Source organism: Guillardia theta (assembly GCF_000315625.1).
Source record: "Guillardia theta CCMP2712 unplaced genomic scaffold GUITHscaffold_258, whole genome shotgun sequence".
NCBI classification, from domain to species: domain Eukaryota; class Cryptophyceae; order Pyrenomonadales; family Geminigeraceae; genus Guillardia; species Guillardia theta.
The window spans coordinates 1-11,977 of NW_005434418.1; the positions used below are offsets into that span (position 1 = coordinate 1).

The following is an 11,977-nucleotide window of genomic DNA, read 5'->3' on the forward strand; positions in this document are numbered from 1 at the left end:
AGCGGGTGAACGATGGGTGGACCGACGATGGGATCATGCCGTCATCGGCGTATGGAGTTTAGCGAATGGCTGACGACGAACTCAGCAGGTGAGGAGGAGGAGGAGAGAACGAGGAATACAACGAGGAGGAGGAAGGGAGAGTGAGAAGATGTTGAATGCGAGATGAGACAGAGATTTATGGAGGAGTGTTCGAGGGTAGAAGGAAGGCGTCGGGTTGAGGGGAGAATTCAGAGAGGGGAGCAGATGGAGGAGAAAAGGAAACGCAGGAAGGGTGAGATGTAAGCTGTGAGTAAGATTATAGTGAGGGGATGGTGAGTTGAACTGGAAGAGAATGAGAAAGGCATCGAGGGTATCTAGGACTAGCTGGCATACGAAGGGGAGGGGAGATAGGGGAAACGGGAGTTGAGGGCAAGGGGAGGAGAGAAACGAAGTACAGGGAATTATCAAGATGAATGACGGCCATTGTCCCAGGGTTCTACACTGGAACGAGGAGGAACAAGACCTACCGAGTGAGCAAGGACACCCTCCAGCTGCATTTTGAGATGTGCTCCTGCTCCGAGTGCAACTCAAGTGTGCTGAGATGCAGGAGCTGTCCCTTCTCGCTGCATGTCGGGAGGGCAGGGAACATCCTGTGGGGCAACCCGATAAGAGCGACGAAGATGTGCGACATCGCCACGGCCGGCGGGAGCCACATGGATAACGAGTGGCATCGGTTCTGGAGGGGCATCACCTCCCTGATGACGATTGCTCAGAGTAAGTTTCATGTCGACAGGAGGAGGAGGAGGAGGAGGAGAAGGAGGAGGATGCTCTGTAAGAATGCTGCTGTGTGACCATTCCTGTGGACATGCCCTTTCATGCTGGGGAGATCGCTAGGTCGAGCAATGCAGCGCCCTCTCTGACGGGTGTTGGTGGCAGGAAGAGGAACGGACATGAAGTCGGTGGTGTCGGAGCTCAACGACCTGAACCTGACGATCGAGATGGACAACAGCTTCATCCCGGACGACCGGGAGAAGATCGCCGAGTTCTACAGTAACGAGGAGTCCGTGCACCGAGAGGCTCTGGTTGAGATGTGTATCATCAACGGGACGAGAGTCCTGGACGCCAAGAAGTGGCTCGACGACAACTACCAAGGAGAGGACGACGCGACTCTGCAAGCGCTGGAGAACATGATGCAGGCCGCGCTGTATGTGGCGCGGGAGCTGAATGTGTCGAGGAAGCGGAAGGTCCGAGATGACTCGGAGCTAGCATAGCCAACTATCATCAGATCGCTTCTTTGTGTCCCTACCGGGTAATTTTCCATGTAGTTCAGTTGTATCAAGGTGTCATGTGGAATTTTTGCCTTTCATGTTCGGCATAGCATCGATAATATTCATGCACATGTCAGTAGTGAAATGTCTGGCGTAAGTCTTCTATCTATTATCAGTAATCATAAAGTATTGAGATGTACACGCTGCTGGATGGTACACCATGATTGAACTTTCTACTCACATGGTCAGTTGCCATCGGTCGTGCGCAATAAGAATAATTGGATCTCAAGAGGAGATGACGAGGGAGTGAGGTAGCGAGTTTCCTCTGCAGGAGGATAGAGCAATTGCGAGGTATTGTTGTGGTAGATGAGGTAGCGAACAGGACCAGACGGAACATAGTAGGTGTTGTGATTGAGTGAGACAGTGAGGGGCCGGGAAAAGCAGGCAAGAAGTCCAACCGTTTCATTCCATGCATCCTCCTTGTATGTACAGGAATGAGGGAAAACCCTCCTCCTCCTCCTCCTCCTCCTCCTCCTCTCCTCCTCCATGTCATCGTCATCCTCCTTGTCGCCTTCTCCTCCATCTCCAACCATCCCTCTCCCTCTCCCAGTGTCCCTGGCCCTTCACCCACTCTGCCTTCCCTTGCCCCCCCTCTCCTCCCCTCCCCATCTCACGCGAAGGCAGGAAGGGCATCGCAGAAGGAGGTCAGAGCCTCGAGGTCGGCATCGAAGATAACGACACCTTCAACGGCCTTGAGGTTGCTCTTGAGGAAGGCAACGTCTCCTGCCAGCCTGTGCTGGCTGACGGAGGTGGAGAGGGGTAGCTTCGAGAAGTGCTCGACCAGCCGCTTCGACGTCGTCTGCAGCAGCTGCTTCATGATCCGCTGCACAACCTTCTTGTCCAGTGTGCTGACGAGCACGCGAACGAGCGCCTGCATCTCCTTCACCAGCCCCTTCATGTAGCTGCTCGCCCCCTGGTTGGCCGAGTCGTTCCACGCCTCCTCCATCAGATTCCTGCAGTGGAAGTCGAGCCTTTCCTTCATGATGGACACCAGCTTGACGTAGATCTCGTCCTCGTGCGCCGTCAGGTCCTTCCCGATCTTGTCCAGCTCCCCCAGCAGCACGTGCTGCCTCTCGGGGAGGATTGCCAGCAGCGACTCCTTGAGATGGGGCAGGAGGGCGGCCAGGAACGAGACGCACTGGGCGGACAGCGCGAGGTGCTTCGCCGTGATGGTCTTCAGCCCCGCCAGTTGCATCGCCCGCGCCCCCAGCACCAGTTGACACGAACGGACGTTGTAGAGCTTCAGCAGGTCCAGCAGGCGCTGGACTATGTCGAGCCCGAGGGCCGGCAGCTGGGCGACGCAGGAGACGTAGTCGGCGATCATCTTGATCAGCGCCGTGAGCACTCCGACCGCAAAGAACTTGTCGCAGTCCAGGCTGATGTGCTTCGCCGGCCCGGACTCGCTCTTCACCTGCACCCCCAGCTTGATTCCGTCCTTCCAGCTCCCTCCTCCTGGCCTCGTGCACGCGTACACCATGGCCTGAATCTCCACCGGTACGTCCACCTGCACCCAGCGCTCCTGGTCCAGCAGCGTGTTGAGCTTGCCGGTGTTGGCTTCGTGCAGAACCTCCAGGAAGCTCTTTGCCTGCGCATGCAGCCCTGCCCTCAGCACGTGCTTCTTGTGGCTGGAGCCGCAGAGCCTCTCGGTGGAGGAGACGAACTCGACGGTGGCATCGAACAGGGAGGAGAACTGAGCCAGGTTCCCATGGATTGTCTGCTGCTCCCGCACGGCGATGAGCCGCCAGCATCGCTGGTGCCCAGTGTCGCAGATGTGGTCTAGCACGGACTGAGAGGCCACCAGCAGCTTCCCGCAGGCCTCCGGGCTCGTTGGGCCCTCTGTGATCTTGGAGCTCCTCCCGTCCTCCTCCTGCGCTCGGATCACGGCCGACAGGAGGCCCTGGACATTGGAGCAGCGGCTGAGAATCAGGTGAAGCACCTTGTACATGCGCTTCATCAATGTGAGAAAGGTGTCAGGGTGCAAAGCACGCAGCCGTTCCGCGAGAGGGGCCTTCTGCGCCGCTCCCCCCCCTCCCCCTCCTCCTCTCCCTCCCCCTCCCGGCTCATCGTCGTCCCCTGCCGGCATCTCCCTCCGGAGAACTCCCTTGATTCCAGCCAGCACCTCCTTCACCGCTGCCTCCTTGTACTCTTCCAGCGCGTCCTGCAGCTTCCCAACCCTCACAAGCGCGAGGGAGATGGCGAGCAGACGGTCCTCCACGTTGCTGAGTGAAGCCGGATCCATCTCCTCCTCTCCTCCTCCTCCCTCCTCATACGAGGACACCTTTACGACGCTCAGCTCCCCGCAGGCCTGGCTAGAGTCTGCAACCAACCCATCCCTCCCCATCGCCAGCGCTGCCAGCTCGGAGCACATCATGTTCTGAACAACCACCTCCATCTCCACGAGCTGGGCGCTTGTGTCCCTCACCGCCGTCACACCAGCTAGTTCCGTGCTGATCAGGAGCTTCGCGTCGCAGATGAGGTCGAGAGCCGACACGAAGTCAGAGCAGGAGAGGAGGACCTGCACTTCGTCACTTGCCCTCCGCATCTGCCACTCTAATACTCTCTGACCCCTGTCCTTCAACCTCCTCCACGCAATCCCTCCCCACCCCATCGCTCAACCTTCCTCCTCCCGTTCCTTCCCCTCCCTCCCCTTGTACTTGTCAGCCTCTCTCCGTTCCTGACCTGCAGATTCTGCTGCGTCTGCTTGACGTCAGCGAGGATGGTCAGCTTGCGGTGAAGTTCTTCCACGTTCTTCCTGTGCCTGCGCAGCTGCGCAATACGGAGCGCATGCCCGACGAGCCGCTTGTCTAGCGCCTGCATGGTCCTCCTGAGAGGGAGAGAAAGAATCAAGAGCTAGCCCTATTTCCCTCCTTATCCTCTCCTCAATTCCTCGCCCTTCCCCCTTCTTCCTATCCTCCTGTCCCTTGACACCCTCTTACCGGAATTCCAAGATCGTCTCCATGGTCTTATCCACCTCGGCATAGAGGTCCTGCAGCGTGTTGAGCGCGGAGTAGAAGGCGCTGGATCGCGCTTGAATCTCTCGCATCAGATTCTGCTCCACTACATCCAGGTGGTTGCTCAGCTCCTCTTGTAGAGCCGCGCACTCGTCCGCGTCCCCTCCTGCCCCCGTCCGCTGGAACGTGTCGTTGTGCTCCAGGTGGAAGTCCTTCTCGAAGTAGAACGATGGAACCTTCTGCAGCTCCTCTTTGGCTACAGCATGCTGGCCGCTCCAGGTGTTCGCTGTCCCGCGCTCGTCCTCGCTCCCCACCGTACCCTCTGATATACCCATCGGGTGCATCGACTCGAACCTGCTGACTAGCTCGCTCATGCTCGCCAGGTACTCCCGGAAGTCATCCAGACACACGCTTCCTCGTCGCGTGAGCGGAGCAACCTGAGGCTCCACCCAAGTCTGGTCCTGCTGCAGCCCCAGCAGCCTTTGAGGAGACTCCCAGAGGACGTTGTAGTCGCCATGGTACAGGAGGCTTGCGATGGACTCTTCTGCCTCCCTCTGCGGATAGTTGAGGGCCGAGCTGAGGGCTTGACTGAAGGACCCTCCAGCTGACTCCTTTCTGGAGAAGTCTTGCTTGGGGAAGGGAGGCCATGGAGGCAGAGCTGCCAGGAGCACCTGCGATCAGCTCCGACGGCGCTCCTTGGCTCGAGGACCTCACTTACTCCTCATCCCCAACCTCAACCTGCAGTTGAATTGAGCTGGTCGACAAAGTCCCCTCTGCCCACCTCCTTCCTTCATATCCTCTTCCCCAATAACTTCTCACATCCTTCATGTACCTCTCACTCTCCTAGAATCCCCTTAACCTCCGCTCCTGCCCCTCGTCTTCTCCCTCCTCTCTTGCACTTCCCTTCTCACTTCTATTTCTATCTCACAGAGCTGCCTGGTGGCAATGTGCTCATCCTCTCTCCCCCTTTCACAATCCTTCGCCATGAAAATCCTGCTCAGAAAGCCCATGTTGGCCGTCAGAGTTTCGCTCTCAACTTCCTAAAGAACTTATTCTCCAGACGATAACCTCCTCTACATACCCCGTGGCCTAACATCTTCGACCCTTTCCTTTGTCCTTGAATTTCCGGTATTCCTCTCCTCCTCACTCTCCTCCACCCTTCCCCAATCTTCTCTTTCCTCCTCCCAACCTCCTGCCTCTCCCTCCCTCCCCGCTGCTGCTACTCCTCTCTCCTCTCTCGCTCTCATATTCGCTCCCTTGTCCCCTCTCTCTTCTCCATTGTCGCTCGCCTTCACCGCCCACCCTCCTCCCTCCTCCCTCCCTTCCCTTCCTCCCATGTTCAATCCAGCATGATTCAATTCCAATCCCCTCGTACTAAAATTTTCTCTACATGCTCTCCCCCTGGTAGCTTTTAAAACACTAGTAAGCGCAAAATGATTCTGTGCTATTATTTCTCCGCAGTATTATAAATATATTTTGATCTAATATACTTATTAAACATATGTGTAACAGATAAGCAAAGATTTTCTCTAGCAATTTTGTACTTGAACATTATAATATATTTATTAAAGTACATGTTTCTTAGTGGTACAACATTTCATTCACCACTAACATACATATTCAGCACCAAGGGCTCTACTAGAAGAGGGTAGGGTACTCAACTAAGCCTATGATTTGTGGGGTAGTGAAAAGGTAAAATAACCGGTAATGTGATAATGAGATTGGGTAGGGGTACCATTCTAGGGGTAGTGAACCAAAGAGGGGTTGTAGGTGGAGCTTTGGTGAGAGAGGAAAACACAGGGGTATCGGGACTTCTGGAGGGGTGGGTAATGGTGGGGTAGGACTGCGATTGAGGGAACGGTAGGGGTATAAGGTGCAAGGGTACTCTACACCAGTCTAATATAGGGGTACTTTTATGATAAAAGAGGGGTACACGTAGAAATCTAGGATCAATTGAAACAGGGTGGGTGGAACATTATGTTGAGAGTTTGGTGGTGGGGTGGGGTGGAAGAGAGGATGCAGAAATGGCACCAAAGGAACGAAGGAACAGGTGCAGGTACAGGAGCAGGAGCAGGAGCAGGAGCAGGAGAAGGAGCAGGAGAAGGAGCAGGAGCAGGAGAAGGAGCAGGAGCAGGAGCAGGAGCAGGAGCAGGAATAGTCTTGAGACACCTTTCGCGGATAAAGACGAGAGTAAACATCATGCTCTGCCATGGGTGAGACGGGATGGACAGGAGGAGGTGGAGGGATGAACGATGATAAAGAATCAATCTGACATTCCTTGCGCCTCTTTCCCAGGAACCCCAAGAGGAGGAGCATGGCTTTGTGTCACCATGATGGCGCAGAGAGCACCACCATATTGGTCGGGAACAATACAGGCACCTATATCGGAGAGAAGAACACTAGGATAAAGAGCACGACGTACGCGATTACGGCAGAGGAGGTCAATCAGCACTTTACAACGCGCAGATGCAACCCATGCAAGAAAGATTTTCTCTTCTGCCACACATGCCCTCATACCAAACACTCCAATAGCAACGACATCGGCGGATGGGTCAACCCCATCCAAATCTGTGGCGCCAAGGAAGTGGCTGTGCGCGCTTGTAAACACCGAGACAACGAGTGGCACAGATTCTTTCGAGGAGCAGAAGCGATAACAAAGCTCTCAACGGGTGAGGGAGGAGGAGGAGGGAGGGAGGGAGAGTCGGTGTAAGGTGATGTGCTTTCGTTGCAGTGGAAGGAGAATCGTCAATAGAGCTGATCATGGATCGAATCAACGAGGCTTGCCGAGTCGACTCTGGTCAAAAGTGCATCGTCAACGAAGATAAACTGAGGAGTTTCTTTCCGGAGATAAGCGATGATCAACTATCGGCCATCAAGATCATGCATTGGCCATTAAAAGAGGAAGTGGAATCGAAGAAGAAGCGACTGACTCTAACTTATTCAAAAGCCATGGGGAGCCAGGGGATGGCAGAGGAGATGGTGAAAAAAAGGTTTTTAGAGATCGACAATGTGAGCTATCGGTTCTCAAGGAAGAGACAGCGAGATCTCAGTAGCAGCGACACCGACGAGGAAGAGGCGAAGCGAGTCTGCCCAATAGAGTCAAGAGGCATCGGCCCGATCATGATCCCTGGAGGAAACGACGATGGCACAGAAACGAAGTACATGCCTCCATCCCCAACTAACGTCGACGTCACCATGCTTGCTTTCTCTCCAGGTCCTGTGGACAGGTTGCCGAAGGTCCTATCAATCATTGAGAGTTGTGTTTGTAGCACCGGGATGCACCAAGAAAGAGAATTGGCTTCTCTTCTGCAAACCATTCTGAAGGAAGCTGTGTGTGTGTCGCATTGCTATCTGAATGATGACAAGCACAACTACTTGCGAGACCTCCATGAGTCCGGTCGGGAGCTTCCAGGCATGATCAGCATGTGCGGCAACCACCTCTTAGAAATCTTCCACCACTGCCAGGACGAGGACGAGGCCGCCCCCTTGAACGACCATGTGTTCGGCACGTCGTATCAAGAACTCTCGGATGCTCTCAACTGGTACGAGAGCCTCCGACCGACAGACGAGCACAGCAGGGGGGCGTTTGCCGCTGTGCTCTTCGTCTCTCGCTGGCTGATGCACAACTTCTCCCACATAGGTGAGCAGGAGCAGGTGAAGCAATTTTTCGAGGAGTTCAAGGAGACTTTCAGCAAACCCTACGAGAACGGAGCTGCCGTGAAAAATTTCTTTGAGAACGTGATCGACTTTCTCTGCGTTAGCAAGTGGGGCCTCAAGAATCAGCCGATCAAGCAGGAGGTGATCTATGAGGGAAGTTACGTCGTCCTGCTCCGCATGCCTCGCGTGTTCGGCAGCGTCTTCCTCAACCTGATGGAGGAGGACAAACAGGTGAACATGCGGGTGAGGGATGCCGGGCTCGAGAGCATCGTCACGAGCCACTGCTGGGAGGGGGAAGCAGCCGGGGAAGTGGCAGAGCGTGAGGAGCTGGTTCGACGCCCTTGCAGAGAGGGGCCTGGCTAATACGAGGACCGGTGCAACGAGCACCGCTGCCCGACGTGAGCAGGGAAGGCAAGGGCTGAAAGCAGAGGTGAGGAGGAGGAGGAGGAGGAGGAGGAGGAGGAAGAGGAATACTGACGTTTGGACTAGCTCGGTGAGCTGTTTGCGGTGAGCTGCAAGGAGGGGTTGGCAGGTGAGGGAGACGCACTGGCGAGGGCGAAGAGAAAGGAGATGGTAATGGAGATGATCCGCGAGGGGATCGTATTGACGCAGCAGGACGACGAGGAGTTTGCGATCCTCCGCATGTTCATCCTTGACGAGAAGCATCTCAGCAAGGAGCAGCACGAGAAGTTGGAGAGGATCATGGTGGTACAGCCTCCTGCTCCCCCTCCAAAGAGATCTCGCACCAGGGGTATCTATGTATTACAAGGTCCTGCTGAACAGGAAGGGGCTGTACTGGAGAGGAAGAACCTGGCTCAGCTGACGCTGGACGAGATCCACGACTTCTGTGGGATCAGCAGGCTGAAGCTGCAGGTGGTGGTAGTTGAGGAAGAGAACGAGGATGAGAGGAGGCTGAAGGCTGTTGAGACTGGCGACATGCAGCGGAAGTACCGAGTGAGGAGGGGGAAGGACATCAAATTCGCGGTGGCGAACCTCGGGGAGGAGGAAGTACGTCTGCGGGTGTTCTACCTTGGTCCTTCTACGGGGGATGGCGAAGACGTCGGGCAAGGGGAGCAGGAGGTAGAGGGAATCGTGCTCCAGCCAATGACCAAGCAAGAGTTGGTCATGCGAACGTGCCTTGGAGAAGGGCAGGACAGGGACACTGTGATCTTGCGGCATGCAGACGGCACAGAGCTGCGACTTGTGCTGGAGGAGTAGAGAGAGGAAGATGAGGCGAAGGATGATTGCAGGAGCCGCATTGAAAAGCATCTTCGCTGGGAGAGGAACAGGCACTAAACGAAGGGTTCAAAATGAAGGAGGGTCAATTGGAGGAGGTAAAGAACACAACTTGCCAACGACAAAGGGAAATTGCAAGTCAAAACTGATCAAAAATCCAGCTAGGGGTGAGGAGACGGAGATGACTTTTAATTCAGATCAGTAGATGCTACTAAGTCACTTTAAGTTTTAAATAAGTTTTTTGACTTTTCAACTTTCCTGTCCCCGGGAACTTCACAGCGGCCGACCGTGGGCCTTCTCACGGGCCGCCGAAGTTTGCTGGATGTAGTACTTCCGTCACGGGCCGTGTACGGTACCGTACCCGGAAATCGGTCAGCGGCCCCCCGGCCCGGGCCCGAGTCCCTGGTACGGTACTGTAGATATGCGGCCCGGGGGGCCACGCCACTGAGGTCCGACCAGTGCGGCCCGCCGCGGCGGAGCGGCAGCACTGCCGCATGAATGAACTTACTGGGTCGCGACTTCGGAGGTCGACCGGGGTCCGAGTCACCATTAATCACCGTTGACAGTGGTAGACGGATGTCCTGAAGCTTACTTGAACCGAGTCGGAAGCCGGGGGGAGCCGCTGAGCTGACTCAGTCCGATCGCCGGGAGCTGAAATCGTAGTACTCGGGGCCGTCAGCCGCGGGGGCGCCCGGGCCGCCCGCAGTGCCATGCCCCAGACTCCCGTGCCCCCGGCGGCGGGGCCGCGCGCCTGCCAGCCTGAGGCCAGGCCTGGAGCCCCGGCCCCCCTGGGGCCGCCCCGGCCCGGGCGCCCGGCCCGGGCCCGCCGGGGCCACGGACTGTGGTGGAGATGAGGGCTACAGGTTGAGCGGGGACGAGGGCTTCAAGAAAGCGAAGAGACAATGGGGAGAGCGCAGCTGGTAAGCGGGGGAGGAGGAGGAGGAGGAGGAGGAGGAGGAGGAGGAGGAGGAGGACGACGACGACGACGACGAGGGGGATGCCGAAGGAGAGCATGTGGGAACAACAAGGAAGATAGCGAGAGGAGCAATCTCATGTGTAGAATGAGGCAAGTCAGGTCGAACAGATCAAACTAGAGAGGAGAACAAAGACGAGACACGTCGGTAGCTTGCCGGGTACTCGCCAGTGCGGTACTCTGTTCACTGCAAGAGGGAGAACGTGACGACGGTAAGAACCAGTCAGACTGATCGCTTCATGGTAAGGTGCTGCTGCTGCTGTGCGCGGGGACGTTCGCTGCCTCCCTCTCCCCGAATGAGATCAGAGCCATTCGCGTCTCCAAACAGAAGGCAGCTGGTTTTGGTAGAGGCAGGGAAGCACGCCAGGTATGTTAACATCTTTCCATCTGTCAACTGAGACTGTCGGCCAGCATTCCGCCAGGACCTCCTTCGAAGCTCATCGCATCAGCCGCCTAACGGGACATCACACTCAGCGCCCTGCCCTCCCTGCTCGTCCCTCTCACCTTGCTCACCCCGTCCAGCGCCCGAGCCCCAGGACGATCGACCATGTCGCTGTCTCTCCTCGTGCTGCTGCACAGGCATCAGCTCCATCCCATGTCCTGCATCCTCCGCACGCGTCAGTCTTGCTCGTGCCGCCTGACGCTCGCCGGCTGATCTGTAGACCTTCAGGGCAAGGGCGAAGGTGCAGCAGCAGCAGCAGCAGCCTGCGACCTCGGCAGCTGAGCGGAGTTGGAGCGAGGACAAGGACAGCGAGCTGGAGATGGAGGAAGAGAGGTTCTTGCAGCATGAATCCCCAAGGTGAGGAAGGAGGAGGAGACGAGCATGACGGAGGGAGGAGGAGACGGGGGTCGAGCATGACGGAGGGAGGAGGAGATGTGGGACGAGCATGACAGAGGATCGCAGGGCTGTGCATGACTGCGGCCTCTTCGACAACGACTGCAACTTCAAGGGGACGGGGCCGGACCGTGACCGCGGGAACTATATGAAAGCTCGCCCGCAGTCCCTTGCTCAAGTCCCTTCCATGGTATCAGACGTGTGCTTGCAATACCTGGCTTTGTTCGTTCTTCCTCCTCCCTCCTCCCTTCCTCCTCCCTCCCTCTTCCTTCCTCCCTCTGCTGTGCTCCTCTTCCAACCTTCGATTGAACCCTCTTCCTGTCTCGTCTGACTCTCCTCTCAAAGCCTCGCCCGTCCTCCCGACCAGCTCCGTGGCTGCCGGACTGCCAGTCCCTGGACTGCGGGAAGGAGCTCAACTTGCAGAAGTCCAAGGTGAGAGCATCTTGACATGCCCATCGAAGGTCTGTCAAGTGACCATGTCAGGTCCATCAGATCAAGCAGTCTGCCCCCACTGCCCCTCAGGCAAGCCCCTACTGCCAACCTCCTCCTCCTCCTCCTCCTCCTCCTCCTCGTTATGATCCTTCCTCCTTCCTATTCCTTCCTCCTCTTCCACCTCCTCTCCCGCCTCCTCCTCTTTTCCGCCTCCTCCTCCCGCCTCCTCCTCTTTTCCGCCTCCTCCTCCCTCCCGCCTCCCCCCTCGTCCTCGTCTATTCCTTTCTACTGCTTCTTACGTCAGACTGCGGTAAAAACAGAGCAAGGTGGAGGAGGTCAAACTTTCGAATCAAAAATCATCAACTTGCAAAAGAACTCTACCACAGCTGCGTCAAAACATGCAGGGTTCTTCCTGCTTCTTCTCCCATGCCCTTCTCTCTGTAACTTGGCCCTGGCCCTGTTCCTTGTTTTTCCTCTCTCCATCGTTCCACCTTCCCTCATTCCGATACCAACCCCGTTTCGTTTCCGGTCCCGTTTCCGTTTCCGTTCCGTTCCATTTCCGTTTCGGTTCGTTCCCTCCTTTCCC

The 11,977-nt window shown here is 56.5% G+C and overlaps 3 protein-coding genes across 3 annotated transcripts; 2 read left to right on the forward strand and 1 right to left on the reverse strand.

Moving 5' to 3' along the window:
• Nucleotides 1–51: 51 nt before the first annotated feature.
• Nucleotides 52–1,250, forward strand: GUITHDRAFT_121832 (hypothetical protein; the record flags this gene model as incomplete). The annotated part of the gene is made up of 4 exons (XM_005818909.1): nucleotides 52–88; nucleotides 472–570; nucleotides 622–753; nucleotides 916–1,250. 4 exons carry the CDS (start codon nucleotides 52–54, stop codon nucleotides 1,248–1,250), a joined length of 603 nt encoding a protein of 200 aa, XP_005818966.1.
• Nucleotides 1,251–1,917: 667 nt separating this feature from the next.
• On the reverse strand, nucleotides 1,918–5,268 carry VPS54 (vacuolar protein sorting 54; the record flags this gene model as incomplete). Its single annotated transcript, XM_005818910.1, has 4 exons — nucleotides 1,918–3,849; nucleotides 3,987–4,131; nucleotides 4,244–4,929; nucleotides 5,170–5,268. The coding sequence occupies 4 exons, from the start codon at nucleotides 5,266–5,268 to the stop codon at nucleotides 1,918–1,920; spliced, it is 2,862 nt and encodes a 953-aa protein (XP_005818967.1).
• A 1,304-nt stretch (nucleotides 5,269–6,572) lies between these two features.
• On the forward strand, nucleotides 6,573–9,133 carry GUITHDRAFT_148929 (hypothetical protein; the record flags this gene model as incomplete). The annotated part of the gene is made up of 4 exons (XM_005818911.1): nucleotides 6,573–6,927; nucleotides 6,990–8,234; nucleotides 8,263–8,345; nucleotides 8,405–9,133. The coding sequence occupies 4 exons, from the start codon at nucleotides 6,573–6,575 to the stop codon at nucleotides 9,131–9,133; spliced, it is 2,412 nt and encodes an 803-aa protein (XP_005818968.1).
• Between the last annotated feature and the right edge of the window lie 2,844 nt (nucleotides 9,134–11,977).